A 13,993-nucleotide genomic window follows, 5' to 3' on the forward strand; every position below is an offset into this window, starting at 1 on the left:
GTGGTGTCGTTTCACCTGCAGCCGTTTTTCAGGAAATTACTTTTCACTATACTATTTCCGTTTCAGTGTCTATTTCTTTTGTCAAATTATTGAGAAGTGTGTAAACTAAGTACGTTTTGCGTGATATAAACAAAACAAAATAGAGTGATTTTGAAATTCTACCATAAGTTGTGACATTTTTCGAGCGTTAGTGCTCGATTTCCGTTGATTTCAATAAATTAAAAGCCTTCCGCCTAAGATAGCGAAAAAAGCAAAGCCGCTGTAGCATCTTCTCTATCGAAGGCGCCATCGGTGGACGATTTCGAAGCCCACTCGATTGCCAATTTGGCAAAAACTCAAGTTTGATGGAAGTGTAATCGGTGAGGTTAGGGACGCGCAAAATAACGAAGCAAGTTAAATGAGTGTAGATATGGAAATTGATAACGGGATAGTCCGCTATTGAAGTTGGCTAACGGACTAACATCCAGTAGGTGCAATCCCGTATTCCTCGGACTCGGACTAGTAAAACTGTCAAAAAATAAAAATCCAAGTAAAAAATGATAATTTCTGTCAACTTCAACATAACCTCCAAATTTTAGTTGTAAATTTTTTGCTTATTTTGTATGTAAACACACTCAGCTCACACATGTAAAAAACCAAAAATACTTTCAAATTCATTAGAATCCACTTAAACAAGTAAATAAATACTTTTCAACATGAATTAGCAGAGTGCACTTTTCTTTTGTTTACAATTTGGTTGCCAAACACACTACAGCTGATCGTTTGACACATTTACCAGAATTTACCAGCAAAAAATTCTCGAACTAAAAGCTGGTAACTTCTGACAGAGAGAGAACCGTATTTACTCTCTTTTTTTGTCCCCTCAATAGTCAGAGAACCGAGTACGGGATCGATTTCCAGTAAAATCTGACTGATTCTGACTATTTCTGACTAGTCCGGACTCGTACGGGATCGCAACTAGTGTGTTCGTAGAGTCGTCACAGTTTTGTGGCATCACTAACGGCTTAACTCTCTTCAAGTAAATCAAACGCTTCAGAATCAAAGGCATTTCTTAAACGAATATAGTACGCCGTTTCTTTAGCAGAACAAAAGGCGATTTCCATAAAATCCGTTCCCTGATAATAAAGTAGTTGCCGTGAGACACTCTTACATACAAATATATAGTGAAAGTGTAAAATGTATTCACTTCATTTGATTTTTGAGAGCGAATTTTCGCGTTACAATCAACCCTCGAAGGACTTCAGGGACTCGGTACCTCCGCGAACCCCGTTTGCCGCGGAATTCAAGAGCAAATTCCCGGCCCCCATTTTAGCCCGTCCCGAACAAGGAGGTATTCAAAATTCTAAGTATGCATATTTTTTGTTCTTGATTAGGTACTTTAGCAGTCACACAGTGTTATAATACCGCCGAAATCCTTGACGGTGGAACCGTTTATGACGGTAGGAGGTTTAGTTTGGGTTAAAGTCTCACACTGACGGGGTTAATCGTCCGATGCTTCACCCTCGTAAAAGAACATTTTTATGTGTTTTTCTACAATATACCTCTATTGGTTACTACAATAATTTTAAGCTATAAAAAATAATTTTTTAGTAAATAATAGTTATTGGTTTTGAAAAAAAATGTATAGGAACCAGTTTGTGCGGTGCATCGATTTTTCTAAATAATTCTTTTTTGTTCTGAGGCTAAGATCTCGTTCAAAAGACAAAAGCTTAAGGCGCGTTTTTTATGAAAAGTGTATTTTGAAACGCGTGCGTGGCAAAAATAGATATGTGTTGTTTTTTTCCACAAATTTTTGTTATATTTATGTATTAAAAGACCGCGTTTATTTTTTATAGATCCTTCTATCTCATATTATTCAAAAATCCTTTTGTAGATAGGCTTCTCTGGCCCTCATGGCCTCATACGTAAAATGAGTTTTTTTAGTTTTCTTTTACTAAAACTATTTATTGTACCCATATTTATGGCAATTAAACGAGATTTCTTTTTACAGTTTATTGTATAATAAAACATTGTTTTTCACTTGGTAACTGTTTTTGTAAATTCTGGTCAGAAAATTTTTTGTCTTGTGGCTAGAAATTTTATTTAGTTGCATGCAAACATTAGACGAAGCAAGCTGATGAGTATAATAGCTCTGATCCAATACTTTTCGTGTAAAATCCTGTGAAACTGTCAAACAGAAAAATTACTCTCTGAAGTGAAGTGAGTAAAATGTGAGTAACAACAAAAAGTACGGAAACAAGAAAAGCAAAACGTCAACCAGTGATCGCTTGACACTTTTCATGATTTTACCAGAAGAAAATCTTGCAACTTCATTATCTACACAACTCTCCGAAAATCGCTCTCATTTCCAGGATTTTGGAGGAATTTGTAGTATGGGATCATTTTTCCTGTAACTTCCTGCAAGTTTGTGTAAAAACCTGTAAGTTCATGGAGTATTGGATCAGAGCTATTCACGTAAACCTAGAGAGAGTTGAGAGGAGCGCATTTCATTGGGACTACAGGTGCGATGAAAACTTGCCTTACGGACGCCCTCAATGTTATTACAAACTTATTTCCTATAGACCTTCACAAAATGCACATCACATCAGTAATTGCTATAAAACTCAGAGGACTGGGTATTGAGAAAGAAAGAACGAGAATTATTTATCGACTGTTCGTTCTAGCTGAAGGTTGTCGTCTTTTAGAACATAGTGTAGGTCGCCTAGAGAAAATCCGGGCCGGATATTAAAAAAGTGAGGCATAGCAAACATCTGGTGACTTCGAAGGTGGCTTATTTTTACCATATATTACAACTTTGTCAGGTTTTACCAAGCATGGAAATGATCTTTGCATGCTTACGTAAATATTCGCTTTCAAATTTATCAGTTTTTATAATACCGATGTGGATATTGAATAATCAAGAGGTTTGTATAGTAACTTCTCCAGTAAAACATTGCAGCGAGAGCGTAAAAGCAAAATAGAGCGTAAAATTGAGAAGAACAGAAAACTAGCAGAAAAAGTTAATGAACACAAAACTAGCAAAAACTTGCAAGTGAACAGCTGTTGCACTGTTTTGATATTCTGCTGTAAACATTTTACTATTTATAAATCATTTTTAAACGCTTCGCTTTACACACACGCACTTATACAGTCCAGTACATCATTAATATTTTGATTTCTACTCATTTTACTTTTGTTTGTGCTGAACCAATTCAACAAGTGGCGGCTTTTGACGTTTATTCTTCTTCTTCTTTTGCTAGCTAATTTCTGCTAGTAGAAATTTCACTAGCAAGAATTTGCAGCTCTCCCGTGTTGCTACGCTCTCGATTCAGTGCTCTCTTGCAAATTTTTTGGGCTATCATACGCTTTTCCAGTAAAAATTTGCAGGTTCCAGTACAAATTAGTACTGACTATTGGTTACTATACAAACCTAAGTTTATCAAACTGAGCAAATTACGATGATCCTATCACTGAATCCGAATACGTACGAACGTAAGATATACTTTGAATGCGTTCGTTCGTAGCTATTCGGATTTAGTGATCGCATTTTCGAAGATTTCACGAAAATCCAACTACGATGGATTCAGCGATAGCCCAGACTGTAATTTACATATATCGTCCTGCTTGATTTTCGAAAAAATTCGGGCCCTTTGAAAACTCCGGGTCCGGGGGAGAACATCAAAAGTTGGCGCATGGCAACTGCTATTTAAGTACCACTAAACCCCAATAGAATACTAATTGTCTAAACATGCAGCTTTTTTTGTTGATTTAACACTCTATTTAATCACGTGAGTGAATCCAAGAAAGTGAAAAGTTCAACCAGCAAAAGACGAAAATATGCTAAGCGGCAAAAGCGGAATTTTATTTATTTCTGCACAACAATTATTTCATACATACATATGTAAGTACATTTCATTTTTGTATATCTTGAAGTCAATGCCTTTTACAAAATTCAGGGAAGACTTTTTTGCATTGAAATTCCCAGCAGACATGTAATATACTTTTAAGTATGTAGTTTTATCACAAACAAGAGCAATTGGTATGTGATACGCCGAGTGACAGCGGGCAGCTTTAAAAAGATTTGTGTTGGCATGCAAATCAATTAGTTTCGTTACATAAGCTGAAAAGCGCTTAGTCATTTCCAAAGAATTCAAAGTAAGTGAAATGGTAAAGTAAGCAATGAGTAACTCTTATATAACGTCTTTTTTAATGAGGCATACGAGAATTTGTCAACTTTTTATATTCCATTTAAGAATTTGTTTGGTAAACCACAAATTTTTGCTTTCTGTACGGGGAATTAAAAATCGAAAGAGGAGTGGAGTGTAGTTCTTTTGTTATCTAAAAACCCTTTGAAAATGTTGCACGATATTTTCCGTCTCTGATTATCAGTCTAGAATTTCAGATGTCTATAATCTAGCTATGAAACCCTTTTGAAAAATATTCTGTTCATGAAACGATTAATATCTATCATTTTCGCTTGTTAGCCAAATTTGGTTTACTGTATGTAAACAATTTTCTCCTTTTTTAATCGACTTAAAAAAAAAGAAGAAGGTTACAAATTCGTCGGAAAAAATTTTGTTTTACCAAATTTTGTTTACTTTACGTAAACAATTTTCTCCCTTTTAACCGACTTCAAAAATAGGAGAAGGTTCTCAATTCGTCGGAATATATATTTTTTTCGATTTCGATAATTCTTTTTCCATCGGAAAGGTAGTATCTTACCGGTGGGCCCAAATAAATTTGGTTTAGATCCGATAATTGGATCATGAAAAATTAACGGTACTTCTAAATTTTTATATGAGAATTAAATTCGGTTTTGTTTTTTGTATTAAAATTATTTTTTTTTGTAATAAAGATAAAAAAGTTTAATTTTTACATGATTGTCAGTGTTTATAAACCTCTACCACATAAACCTCTACCACACAAGGCTTAAAACCTACCACATTTTAAGACAGAGCATTTGTTTATAATTTTCACATAATTCTAAAATTAAAATTTTCCTCTCTCAAGTGAGAGTAAAAGGAGAACAGATGCAGAAGTGTACGGTAACGCAAAAACACTTTTTCCAGCAAAAACGCAAGAATTATTGCGTACATATCCAAATAAGTATTTCTTTGTTTACTTCCATTTTTACAAATTAAGCTTACATTCGCTTTCGCAGAATAAATCCTGTAACTTCTGACTAAGAAGAATTGCTCAGTTACTTTCTCAGAAGTGTTCCCAGTTACAGGTTTTTTGCCTATAAGATCGACTTCCTGCAAGTTCTAACCAATCGTGAAGTTGAACCAAATCGATCATTTCATTATCGTTTCATGTTGCGTTTTTAGTGGCACTTTTACTTTAGTGCTGCCTTTGTGTGCGAAATAGCATGAAAGGGAGAGAGAAATTTCTTAATAAGCAACCCTGTATTCGGCAATCAGCAAACACAGGGCGTGTTTCTTTATTCATTCCAAATGATCGGAATACATTCTTCCTACTTATTTGTTATAATATTCTCTTATATTGATAACAATCTTTTCACAAGCAACTTGACGGTTGTGACGCTAAAGAACGTCAACGATGAATCGCTGCTCGTTGCGTCTTGCTACATGGCCCACGACAACGACGCATCGCCAAGGGAGCTTCATAGGCTGGTATAAGTGGCTGGCGATAGGAAGCAACCGCTTATGGTAGGATCCGATGCGAATGCCCATCATACGGTGTGGGGAAGTGCGGATATAAATGAAAGATTGATTGCCAATCAAAATTGTTAGCATAGTTCAACATAACCTCCAAATTTGGGTTGAAAATTTTTGCTCATTCCCTGCAAAAATCGTTGGACCATGAAGTCTATTTATGGTAAATTGGAGTACTTACAAATGTGTTCCTCTGTCATGCTGTAGCGGACCAACTCGTGTCTCTGCACCAGCTTATTGTTTGTTACCCGATCACTGCTCGTGTTTTAACGAAATGTGATTGAAGTTGAGCATTTGAAAGCACATTTGCATGTCTGGCTGTAGCTGAACGTGTAGAGGTGCTCGCTGTTAGTTCTTAGCTCCCAGCATGTTCGGGTTCGAATGCCGTCAGAGACAACATGTAATTTTTAATTTTTGTCTTGGTTTTTATTAATTTCGAAAAAGCATTTGAGAAGTGAAGAACAAAAGCGTGTACAAACGAAAACATATAACAACAATGCCATTGTTAATATGTTGGAGTAGTTTTGTGCTACTCTGATGTATTTAATGCAGAGATGGAGTATATGGTCCTGCCCTAGGACATCGCAATGTTAATTGGACCATATTTTTTATATAAATTGTGGTTAATTTTGGTGTACTCTTTGGTCCTTAGGGAGTACTCTTTACACGCATGCATGGAGTAGTCGCGATTTTTCCGGGGTTGTGTATGTAAACTCTCTTACTCAGCTCACCCAAGCAAAAATACTTACAAATTTATTAGCAAACACTCCAACAAGTAATTAAATATTTTTCAACATGCATTAGCAGACTGCACATTTCTTTTGTTTACAATTTGGTTATAAAACACACTACAGCTGATCGTTCCACACTGGTAACTTCACACAAAAAGAGGCCCTTATTAAGGGTGGTCTTACACGATATGTATTTGCATGTGTACATGCCACTTTTTACATATGGAAATGCCAACATATCGTGTAAAGGCAAATTAAATAGATTTATTTCTTTACAAAGCAGATGCACGTACATACAAAATAGAAATGTTTCATCTGACACACAAATAGAATCATCTGAGTATAGTTAATTTCGTTTTCAAAGAACGTATTTTTAAACAGTTAAATAAAGACTGTGAATTTGACAGTGATTCGCGATTACATATCGTAAGTAGATTTGGTAACCCTGAACTCCATAAAAACCCTGAACATGCATAAAAATCGGTTAATATTAAAACAACAAATTTGTAAAATAATAGCTAGTGAAAGTACCGCCTATCAAGGCATTGCCTTCAAAGAATAAACCGTTTTTTCGCTCTCCTGTAAAATTTTAGTGCCGTAAGATAGGCGGTTTTACAATTGGGCGATGAGCGGTTTTGTAAAAGCATCGACGATATGTATCGAAAAAGTGGCATTTACAGATGCAAATACATATCGTGTAAGAACACCTTTATAGTCTCTTGTTTGTGTCAACCGAGTACGGGATTGATTTCCAGTAAAATCCGGTAAAAAAATGGGCTCACAACTCTTACACCGTCAAAGTGTAACGCGATTTCAATAAGAATCAAATCCACCACATCAGCGGTTGGTCAAACTTGATTTTTTAATACAAGCGTTGCGCGCTTTCCTTCCTGCTAGTGATGGCATTCGAATGATAATTGCAATTAACCGATTAATCGGTCATTTAGATTACAATCGAAATTTAATAAAAATCATTTACATAAGTTATAAAAATTTACCGTTTTATTTAAGGATATATTTCTTGTTAAATTTTGGAAGCTTGCGCCATGAATTGAGTGCACAAATAATCGAGAAAACTAAAAACGAAGAAAAACAGTAAATAAAAAGGTGTAAAGTAGTATACCATCCGTTATACACTCCGTGTCAAAATTATAAGCGCACCACAAGACTTTTTTTATTATATAATTTTATTTTATTTTTTTTAAATACAGCTTATTTTTAAGCAAAATCTGTATAAAAATAAATATATTCAACAAAAAAGTACAGCTTTTTAATTAGAAAAAGAGAAAGATTTTCAGTATGCAGTTTTGTATCCCATCAAATTTTTGTATAAGAAATTGCAAGATTGAAGTATCACTTACCATTGATTTTTGGCAATTTTTTTAACGATGTTCCTCAATTTCTTCCATAAAAAAGCGTATGGAAGAAAATTCGCAACACCGCATTTGAAAAATAAAATGAAAATATGTGTATACCTGCGTTGTGATTTTTTAGTTGCTACTAAGGTTAAACTTCTGTTGCGGTTTTTGCAAAAATATCTCTTAAACATTTTTCAGTAAATAAGAATGTAAAAAATCCCCCAACTAGTAAAATTATGCATATGGATGTACCGAGTACAGTGGACACTTTTATTGTTGCTAATATTATTGAGTGGTAAGGGTGCCAATTTTGTTACGTAATTCTGATTTATACGCTATTGTGTGAGTAAAGTAGTAAATTGTTGATGATTTGTTTTCGATTATTTTGAAAATTGATCGTTTAATCGCTCGCTTAATCAAGAGGAAATTTTCGATACAATTAAATAGTTGACCTAATGAAAATAACCGATTATATAAAGTTATTCGATTAATCGTGCCATCACTACTTCCGGCTCACAATGTGTGGCAGCGATTATGCCGCTAAATTCTGCCAACTATTTCGTAGGGATTCTCAGTTTCAGCATAAATTTTGATTTTCTTATAACCCTCTTATGTTGAAATCATTGTCAAGCTTCAACGCGACGACCAGAACATCCAAAAAAATTATAATTTTTACTCATATATATCTCAGCGGCCGTTATAACCTTCAAAAACCGACATACACTGAAAAAAGGCTTGAATAAAGGTGGAAAGAGATTCTATCTTTTTTGCCAAACGGTTGTGTTCTGTATTCGGCTCTTTACCTTTTTCATGTGCCACCCTATGATTTTGCCAGAAAATTTAGCTTCACAAAACGCCCTGTAACTGAAATATTTTTACCTCTGCCTCGCCCTGTGCCTCTAGATCCCAATTTACCCCGTTTCAAAGGAAATATTTTTTACAACTTCACTATTTTCTCTACTGCATTTTTTCGTCTTGCAACATTTTAATTGAAAAGTCGCGGAATATCGTAGATTTTGCAAATAATTCTTTTTAGAAGCAAAGAGCCAATTGGCGGATAAAAAGTCGTTGTGTTCCATAGAATATTAATATTTAGCATTTTAGATTTTTTCTCGTATAATTAGGATCGCCATCATTTCTGACGGCCTGCTGATTTGCATCACGATTTTCGCGAAATATAAAAAGAATTCATTATAGTTTTGTATTGTGATTCTGGTCTAGAGCTTTTATTTTTAACCAAATGCAATTTTTAGATATTTTCATATACTAATATTTCTTTTTTCCCTCCGAGCCAATGTCTCTTCATGTAATTAAATATTGCTTAACTCCATCCACCAATCAAAACCAACTATAATTAATAAATTAACGTTCCAAACGTTTGCTAAAAAATGACCGACATTCAGAATATAAAGAATGTCACGGACTGTGTGCCGCTTTATCTGCCACATAGCTTATATCTCAAGCCGTTGGCCAAGATGACCATATCAGTGTCACTGCCCGTTAATAAAACGGGCAAATCGATTTCCCATTTGGATATAATGGAAAAGTTAAGCGCCTCTTTGAAGCCGGATAAATTCTTTGTGTTGAAAGTAAGTTGAATTGTTCTCAAAATATGCATTTTTATTATTATTAAATCGCGTCCGCAGGCAACTAAAAGCACATTGGAGGTAATTCGCTTCGAAGCTGAGTTGGAAGATCGCAAAAGATTGCGCAGTGCGATTTCGCGTCTCGATGGCGTATCGCTGCGTGTGTCTGGCTTTAGTGAATCATTTCGAGTGCGTGCAACTGAATCGAAGGATGAGTTTCCTACACGACACGATTGGGATTCATTCTTTCGAGATGCCAGCAATATGGATGAAATGAAAGCTGGCGAACGTCCTGACACTATACATCTTACGCATTTGCCAATACGCTGGTTCTGCCCCAGGCATATGGAAAACGATGACAATGTCAAGCCCAGTGAAAGCATCTTTAAACGCATTTTTGAAAAATTTGGCTGCGTTCGCGCAGTTGATATACCAATTTGTGATCCATATCGCAACAAAATGAACACAGATATTAATGGCATGAAGACATTCAGCTACGAGCATGGCGTGCTTTTCGAAGCGTAAGTACATGGATGACATTGATCAGACCTACAAAAAAAAAATTATAATTTAAATTTAAAGTTACGTTCAATTCGACGAATACATGGGATTTGTGCGTGCTATGGATGAGTTTCACGGTATGAAATTGGTTCGAAAATTCGTAGACAAAACCCAAGCCATCAACATCAGCGTAAATTTTGACAAGTCAAAACACCTTAGCGATGCACAGATGCAACGTAGGGAACGGATACGAAAGCGTTTAATCCAGAAAGTGCAAAGTGAAGAGGAAGAGCGGGAAAAGAAAAAGAAAGAGGAGCTTGAAAGACTAGAGCGTGAAAGGTTTGCATTCGTTCAGTACTTCTTTCTAATATATTGCCATGTATTTTTACTTATTTTGTTATTATGTGTATTGTGAAGTGCATCAACTGAGAATGGCGGACTAGAATTCTCATTTGTTGGTATCTTCAGGAACACTAACATTTCTATAGAGTTTATTTTTCATTAAAAACGTCTATCAAAAATTAAGATTAAGATTTTTGGGAAGACCAGTAAAAGTCCAGTTAATCTAAAAAAAATACGCACTAAACTCAATAGAATGAAGAGTAGCGAGCCAATAAAAAAATTACAGGCAAAAAGAAGAACAGTTAAAATTAGAAGAATTAGAGAAGCAACGTGAACGAGAAGAGAAACGGAAGGAAAAACACCTTAAGAAGATACAGGAGAAGGGTCAAATTGAAATCTCACAAAAGATACGCATCGAGGAGCGTAAATTGATGATAGCACAACGAAAGCTGGAGAGCATACGGATATTAGAACAGTTATTCGACCGCCTTAAGGTGAATACAAATATTTCAATACGTTTTTTTTAATATGATTTTTATTCAGGCTTATCGTTAACCCCATCTGAATAAATCGTCCCCATAATTTAACAGGCAAAACAAAAACAAATCGGGGAAAAATAGTTTTGGTTTTGCTTCATAATTTTTGGGAATATTTTTTTGTACACGGAAATCGCAATAATTATGCTATATCGTTAACCTCTTTCAACTCACGTGTATAAAATTTTTTCCATTCTTTTTTCTTACCAGCTAAAACATGAAGGCAAATACTCCAAATATGGAAGTAAAGATGCGTCCAGAATCGACCTTCGAGACCGGTTGGTCGAAAAGTATAAAGTGGCCACTGAAAAACTTCTCACTGACCAGAAAAAGAAAGTCGAAGAAATAAAAACGAAAACTCCATTAATGGGTCTTCTGAAGAGCAGCCGTTCACGGCGCTCCGAAAGCTCCGATGGCGATGAAGAGAAAGCAAAGAAAAAAGCTGTTGTTAATACCACCGCCACCGATGTAAGCGGTACGCCCGCACTACCTGCGGTTGGTCTGAATCATTTAAATCCATTCAAAGCTGTAGCTGCTTTAGCCGCAGCTGGTGGCGCGGCCCCAGGCACCTTGCCGCCGGGTTATCCACCTGAAGCTGCCAGCGAGTGGATGAAATCTTTTTCAATGTTTCCATATGTGCCACCAGTGTTTGGTAGCATGTCTGCGCTTTATCGGCAGCCAACTGCTTTTCCAGTCTCTATGAATTATCGTGGGTATGCACCGCGCATGCGAGCTCGTGGCCGTGGTGGTCGGGGACGCGGTAGAGGTGGCTACGATTCATCTTACTACAACAATTACAAAAATAATTACGACGACGACCAGTACGAAGAAGACGATTATCGTAAGGAATCGTATTCGCGCTCTAGGTAACTGAAATAAAAAGCAACAGTTGTTCGGTTTTTCAATTTACTAAAAAAAATGCAATTTTTCTTGCAGAAATCGTTCACGGAGCCGCTCATACTCGCGCTCCCGTTCACACAAGCGTCACTACTCCAAACGCAGTCGTTCACGTTCCCGCAGTCGCAGTCGCAGTCGTAGTCGTACTCCCTCCCATTCTCGTTCCAGGCAACGTCGTTCACGCAGTCGACCTCGTTCCGAACGTCGCTCTCGTTCGCGATCATACACGCGCTCACGTTCACGCCCTCGTTCGGAATCAAAATCGAAAGCTAGGCGCACTTCGCGCACTCGCGAGGATTCTAAATCGCGTAAAACGCGCTCCCGCACAGGTTCCAGGAGTCCGGCACAACAACGTGCCAATAAGAAACTAGTATCTACACGTCGTTCATGCTCCACATCTGCTTCATCTCACTCGCGCTCCAAGTCACGATCGCGCACGCGCTCGAAACGCTCCTGGTCTCGACGTGGCGACCGACCATCAGCAAAGAGACAAATTGTATTGGAAACCGATAAACTAGTTCGTTCTGCCGAAGAAATGAAACGCACAATTGAAAAGGTCACCCAAGATCGCATGCGGCAGGAAGAGCGAGAGATAAAAGAGAACTTCCGGCACTGCAAATATAATCCAAAACGCAGCCTAACTAACGCTGTCAACGCGGAAGCAGCGAATGCCATTGTGACAAGCTCGGAAAATGACGTGGACACAAAATCGAGTGCGAATAATGTCAGCGCCGAAGGAACTGCGGTCAATTCACCATTAGCTAGTAAAGAGGTCGATCGTGTGGAGCGAAGCCACAGTAAAGAACGAGTGCGCAAGCATTCACATCGCTCGCCACATTCAAGACGCAATTCATACGAACGCGAAGCAGACCAATTTTAGCCGGGTCAAAGAGTTTGGAGAAAACGTTTTCTTTGACAAAGTTTAATAGGTTAATATTTAAACAAAATTCATGCTAACAATAATATTAACTAGAATTTAAATTGATATACAGCCGTATAGGTATGTATAGGAAAATTTCTAAATCGCTAAGTAGCATACTTAGATGAAAGTAAATTATTTCCAACTATATTATATGTAATTAAATAAATGTTTAGTTCTACATATTAACTTTTGAAAGTTAAGTGGACCGAGAAAATTACCGTAGCGATAACCGCTAAAAATAATTTAAAAACTTTGGAACTAATTCTCGTCTCGCGGGATATTTTTCAATTTACATTTTTGATTTTATAAGTGTTGAGTGAAATAATGGGCTGCCTGTGACTTGAACGCTTGGAGGACTTATCACGTAAGTAGTACGTTAAATATAATTATAATACGGTGCAGTAGTCCGAAGTTGAAGTATTCACCACAGTTAGGTCTAAGCTATCGGAACGACCCAAATTAGCAGTTCTATGATAATATACACAAACTCAGGCTTAATGGAGCATGAGAAATTGCAATTTTTCGCTTGAACATTCTGAAAACCAATTAACCGGGACTCTTTCAATTGAAAAGTTGTTTTTCGACCGTTTCCCGGTTTGGGATAAAAAAAAAACTTTGACAAATTCTGTAAATTTTCAAATGCATACCGAACCTAACGTAGCACCTTTTGGCAAGAATCGATTGATCTAAAACCTCACACTATTAGGGCCAGTTTTTCAGTGTCAGTTTAAACTTAGATTGCGTAAACTGAGTTTAAATTGAACAGCTGGCTGACATTTGATTGGCTAATCTTAAATTAAACCCGCCAGCTCGGGCATTTAAAACCACAGCCATACCCTAAAAACTGGTCCTTAATGGTGTTAATGCTGGATCCTAGGTAGCCACAGCCCTTGACTACTTCGTTCGTACTTTGTCTACTAGGTCCGTGCACCGCAAGACCAACAAGCTGATAAATGCTGGAATCGGCCCTGCTATTTAGGCCGGCAGGTTCTGCAATTCACTTCCGAGTCAATTTCGACCCCTGCCAATTTGAATTCAAAGTGAACCTGACTCAAATGCATTCGGAAGTGAATCGCAGAACCTGCTTGATTATAATCTGCATGGGCCAGCAGTACCGTACTTTTTCTGGTATATAGCGCCTCTGCGGACCTTCCGAGTTTGGACTCAACATAGCCGTATAAGTTTTGCAGAGATTGCAGATTTAGACATGGCGTCGTAGAAGCAGATTCTCCTACTATATGCTACCGGCCCATTGTAATTGCAGGTTTTCGACGTCGAGCATTTGTCGTTGACAGTGGCATTTTAGGCTGGGCTCGAATTGTAACATCCGTTCACGGATCGAAAACGATACAAAAGAAAATTACGTGATACGTCAAGCAGTATAAGCTGAATGGGACAAAGAGTACGTTCACGTATGTCATAATACGTGACGAGTAGTACGATATCGTATGTGACGATTCGACCCC

The 13,993-nt window shown here is 37.1% G+C and overlaps 1 protein-coding gene across 1 annotated transcript; it reads left to right on the plus strand.

Annotated features, from left to right (window-relative positions):
• Positions 1-8,671: 8,671 nt before the first annotated feature.
• On the plus strand, positions 8,672-12,741 carry LOC118737426 (A-kinase anchor protein 17A). The gene is made up of 6 exons (XM_036467904.1): positions 8,672-9,332; positions 9,390-9,850; positions 9,912-10,169; positions 10,459-10,666; positions 10,919-11,574; positions 11,645-12,741. Exons 1-6 carry the CDS (start codon positions 9,132-9,134, stop codon positions 12,483-12,485), a joined length of 2,625 nt encoding a protein of 874 aa, XP_036323797.1. The 5' UTR covers positions 8,672-9,131; the 3' UTR covers positions 12,486-12,741.
• The last annotated feature ends 1,252 nt before the right edge of the window (positions 12,742-13,993 follow it).

The sequence above is a fragment of the Rhagoletis pomonella genome, unplaced genomic scaffold (genome assembly GCF_013731165.1).
Source record: "Rhagoletis pomonella isolate Grant_MI unplaced genomic scaffold, Rhpom_1.0 Rhpom_scaffold_00001, whole genome shotgun sequence".
Taxonomy (NCBI): domain Eukaryota; kingdom Metazoa; phylum Arthropoda; class Insecta; order Diptera; family Tephritidae; genus Rhagoletis; species Rhagoletis pomonella.